The 5,000-nt window shown below is 36.2% G+C and overlaps 1 protein-coding gene across 1 annotated transcript in view; it reads left to right on the top strand.

Moving 5' to 3' along the window:
- LOC125028553 (peroxiredoxin-5, mitochondrial-like) overlaps positions 1-5,000 on the top strand; it is a 7,181-nt gene that overhangs the window by 806 nt on the left and 1,375 nt on the right. The window contains exons 2-3 of the mRNA XM_047617943.1: positions 1,776-1,910; positions 2,680-2,811. Of these exons, the coding sequence (XP_047473899.1) occupies positions 1,776-1,910; positions 2,680-2,811 (267 nt within the window). The remainder of the gene's footprint in view (positions 1-1,775; positions 1,911-2,679; positions 2,812-5,000) is intronic.

Raw genomic sequence — 5,000 nt, 5'->3', positions numbered from 1 at the left:
GTATAGTTGTCTTGTATGTAATTAATTGATCTAATGCAATGTAGATTATTTCTTTGTCCATTTTTCATTAACTTTAAAATTATTGTAGTAATTAGTCGCATAGGTATTTCTGTACATGAGAGAGCTAAATATTCCAGTAGAGGTACAAATGCTTATGTATTGTCATTTATTGTAGTATTGTAGTATTTTTAGGTGTTCATTCAATATCCTGTGTATATCCAACATTCTGTTTCATTGATAAGACAAAAGGTATAACAGTGTACATTTGATGTTTGAAAGTTCTTTGTTCCAATTCAGAATTTATCGATGTGCTGTATTACATATATTCTGCCATAAAGAATGTGGCAAGCAGACTATGTAGATCTCCTCGGCAATGAATTGTTATATAAAGAAGCAGTCAAAGTTCTATCTTGTCAGAATATGTATTGTGGATAAGTTTCATGATCAATTTCCATTAGCAGATAAAACCAGAATGTTAGTATCAGTCTTTATGAAGTTAATTAAGATCATAAGCAATCTAACAAGTGGGAGTCCATGACAGTCACACCAGGGTTTGGGACAAGAATTTCTAGATCTTGGATAGGAATGGGAATTATAGCAGAGTTCCACAGTAAAGTTATTACTTAGGATATATATATATATGGAAAATACTAAATGCCATTGAACATGTGGTTGCACTTTATGCTTAGTGAAACAGGAATTGACCATAATATGCACATTTGCTAATTTGCTAGGAACTGTCCGTTTGTGTGTGTGTGTGTTTGTGTGTTCGTGCGTGCGTGCGTGCGTGTGCGTGTGTGTGCGTGCGTGCGCGCGTTTGTGTGTGCGCGTGCGTGTGTGCGCACGTGCACACACTTGTATAAGTGAGTGAGTGAGTTAGATTGAGTGTGTGGGTGTGTGAGCACAGCTGAGCTCAGTTGTGTATTTCTCTGTCTCTCAAGTGCTAAGTGTGTTTAACAAGAAATTTGATGCCATTATTGGATTTTTATCATGCAGGACCTTTTGCCAGAGGCTTATTTTCACTTTTGTAGATTACTGTGAGTTTTTCATATAATAAGTTAAAAATCAGTCTTGAATTTTTTGTATTATGTGATATTACACTAGATTTTTATTTTTAACACTATACGATATCCCTTTATTTTGTAAACACATGTTTCAGGAATAAAATTGTAAATGGTGATATATTGATTAAGAATCTCAAAGCAATCCCTGACAATATTTGACAAGTTGTGTAACTTCTAAACCATATTTATCTAATTATATATATCTATCTACAGATGTCACTTCCTTTCCAAAAAGGGAGAGAGACAGACAGAACAAACATAAAGAATTGTACATTATTCTAAGAAAACATCTTGTGGATCTTGTGAAGACATCTTTTAAAACAAAAAATATGTATACCATGGATACAATCTGTTGCACTAAACAGTGTATATTAATGTGAAGCATAACCACATGTTCCATAGGATTTGTTATATACCATATATTTTTTACTAAAATACTGACTTGTATTGAGGAATCCAGTAATCCTCTAGTCCCTCCTATTCCCTGTGCTCTTCTTTTTCTTCTGACTTGTGTTTGTGTAAAGGCTGTACTGCTTTGGCTAATGCTCAACTTGTGTGGGCTTGGATTGTGACTCTACTTTAGTACTAAAGAAATGATTGTGTGATTCAGATAGCATTAGAATTGTTAATTTATTCCTTTTTATGTCACTAAGTTGTTTGATAGATGATATTTACTGAATGTATATTAACTTTTTTATTTTCTTCACATAGGTTGGAGATGAGATTCCCAGTGTGGATCTCTTTGAAGAGACCCCAGCGAATAGTGTCAACTCACGTGACCTGTGTGCTGGCAAGAAGGTTCTGATCTTTGCTGTGCCAGGTGCCTTCACCCCAGGATGCTCAAAGGTGAATATTGTTTGGTTCCTAGGTGGTATTATCTCTCTGATCCAGTGGGGGGGTCACAATCCCATAGTTAGTTTTTTCAAGGGAGTCAGAAAAGTTTCTGTGGGTTTTGCAATTTTCTGTCATTTGTAGAAGCTCTTTATCATTTAAAACTTTTTTCTTATAACTTTCAGTAAATCTACATCTTTGTAGTTTTGTTTTACGTTTATGAAAATTTCATCTTTGCAAAATGTATGATTATAGTCATGATAATTCCCTGGAGAGCATCTGGGGATCATAGAAAGAAAAAGGTTAAGAACTACTGTTGTAGTCTAGAATAGATGGATCTTGAAGGATCCTTAGTGAATTCAGGAAGATGCATTTACAACGTACTGAAAAACCACTTACCAGCGTCCACTATCCTGTTTCCAATGATATACTTGCAAACATTAGTTCTGGAGAACTGTCTTTGCAAGTTTAGACAAGTAGTAAATCTAGTTACTGAAATTTGGATCTGTTGAATGAAATTTAGGTTTTCTTTCCCAATTAGCTATACCTGGTAAATATGTTTTTAGTTTAGATAAAATTAAGTAACATGTATTTTTATTATTGTAGTATTTATAATTGTAATTAGTATTATCAACATTATATTTGATATCATTGATATTATTTTTTAAAATATTCCAGATGAAAAAAAATTATCTATGGAAATTCATAATGCTTTCAGGTATTAAAGTTTCTGGACTATCCTAACTCCTGCAGATGGAAACCCTGACTTGTCTAATTCTTTCAGACTCATCTCCCGGGATATGTTAGCAGTGCTGATGCCATCAAAGCCAAGGGTATCGGTGAAATTGTGTGTGTGTCCGTCAATGACCCCTTTGTGATGAGTGCCTGGGGCCAGAACCAGGAAACCGGAGAGAAGGTAGGGATCTATAGTACTGAGTAAAAGGTTTTCTCATCTTGGTTTTATCATTTATATGAGTGTAAAAATGGCTGTTGCACCTTATAAACAATGATAATTTATAAAGATGATTTGTAAAGCCATAGTTCCTAGGAACAGATCGACTGTTAGCCCAATAACTACAAATTTTCCTCGCATTGCACTAACCTTCATAGCGGTATTTATCTATACATGGTGGAGTGGCCCACATTATTATTTTTGGAGGGCGACCAATTCCACACTACAGTACCAAGTGCTTCCCATGTCAATCTTTTCACGTATGACTTTTAGGCTCTAGTATTATTACATGTATGTGCTATTTTGCAATGTTTTGGTATTCATGCTAGACATCAGACTGACTTTATTGGAACACATTGTTTTGCTTGCTATGAAGCATACATAGCCATGAATAATCAGTTCCATGGAAGGTTGAAAGATTTTTTTTTTGACATTGTGGTTTGATCAGTAAGGAGAAGCCTAGGCAAGAATTTGTATTGAAATGATATATAGGTAAAATTAAGCTGATACACAGAATGCATCAAAATACAATTTTACATTTGTACATCTATAAAATTCTTCCTCCTCCTCTTCCTAAGTAGTCCACTAGGTTGTGGTATGCCTCAAAACAATCAAAGAGACATGGGGCAACCTGGCAGACCAAATACACTGCTCTGGTCATCTTTCTTCAGCTGTGTCCATGGCATATATGGCACAGCCTGTACCATTCACCCTCGATTCCAGAGGCATGGGGGTTCCTTTCATGTAGTCTTGTTGGGGGGTTCTCCACAGCACATCTGCCATGCGATGGCTTAGGGTAGTCGGGGAGGAAGGTAGTCATGAGCCCTCTCACCAGCTCCGTCTGAAAGTCAATGAGTGATAGGCGACCACCAAATGTTCTGTCTACACAAAAGGAGTTATGATTGCCATGTCAAATAGGTAGAACAATATCTTGTTCTACCATTTGATGCTCTTCCTGGTGGGCGGGTATGAAGCTCCCATCTGGTACCCCAGGTCCGCATCTTTCATGCCATTATTGTATCAACGGCCCTGGGCTTGATGATCTCGCCTCTCAGGTTTACCTTGCCAGTGTAAATTATCTCAGATTTGTGAACTGTGGACAGAGTTGTAAGGGGCTTCCTGTCCTGCCATCATAGGCAGAGCATTCCTTGCCATCCCAAGCAGAGCATGCCTGTCAGAGCTGATCAAAACTGTATGTCACCCCATTTCCACAATGGAGTGAATTCCTTTGGCATGCTGCCCTGACTGCATTTGTCTGCCTATACTGCTAGTATTCAATAGGCTAGAGAAGGAGCTCGTCCTCTTCCAGGAGTGTAAAAATGACATGAAATGCTATTTTGACTGGCTATTTTGAAACATATTAGAGTGGTAGTACAGAGTCTAGATTTGTACACCTTGCAGTAAACATGTGCACTGAGCGTCATGGTAATGACCAGTTTGTCCATAATGTGGATGCAACTGGTTGAAATGGAGAAAAATAATGTTCTTGGCCATTTTGTGGCAATTGCTCTTATGAGAACCTATCATCAAAAAGCTCCCCTAAGCTTGCCAAGCCACTCTAGTGGTATCTGAATATTTGTGTCTTAGTCAATGAATAGATTTGGCTATGTACTGAAGTATTCTACTTAAGAATTATTTAGTTTTTATAGTTTTTATGAGTTCATGTATTTTTACATGTGTATTTTGAAATGTTTTTTCTTTTGATGATGTTGGAAGATTTTAGCCTATCAGATTTGACCCAAAAATCACTGATTTCTTGTATTTTTGAAAATGTTTTATCGATACTAAACTTAATTTTCCATCTTATGGTGTTTATTTTTTTCTTTACAATCTTTTAAATACATAATGTATATCATTGTTATATATTGTATATAGGTGCCCATTGGCTCTACCACTCCCAATCATGTGGTTGCAGCTGGAGGAAGCTTTAAAGTTTATTGATCATTATTTGAAAATTGTGATCTCATAAGGTTGTCATATGATAATTAGCTTTTTCTTTCTTTCTTTCCGCTGTAGGTAGCAGAGTTGTTGAAAAGTTTGATAATTATTTGAAAAATAATGGGTGGTTATGTCACATGATCATTAGAATTCTTCTTCTTCTTTTGTGTATGGTCTACTTATGACAAAAAAAAGAGCCTTTCTCAGCCTTCCAT

Source organism: Penaeus chinensis, chromosome 9, assembly GCF_019202785.1.
Source record: "Penaeus chinensis breed Huanghai No. 1 chromosome 9, ASM1920278v2, whole genome shotgun sequence".
Lineage (NCBI taxonomy): Eukaryota > Metazoa > Arthropoda > Malacostraca > Decapoda > Penaeidae > Penaeus > Penaeus chinensis.
This window is presented reverse-complemented; position numbering and strand designations above follow the sequence as displayed.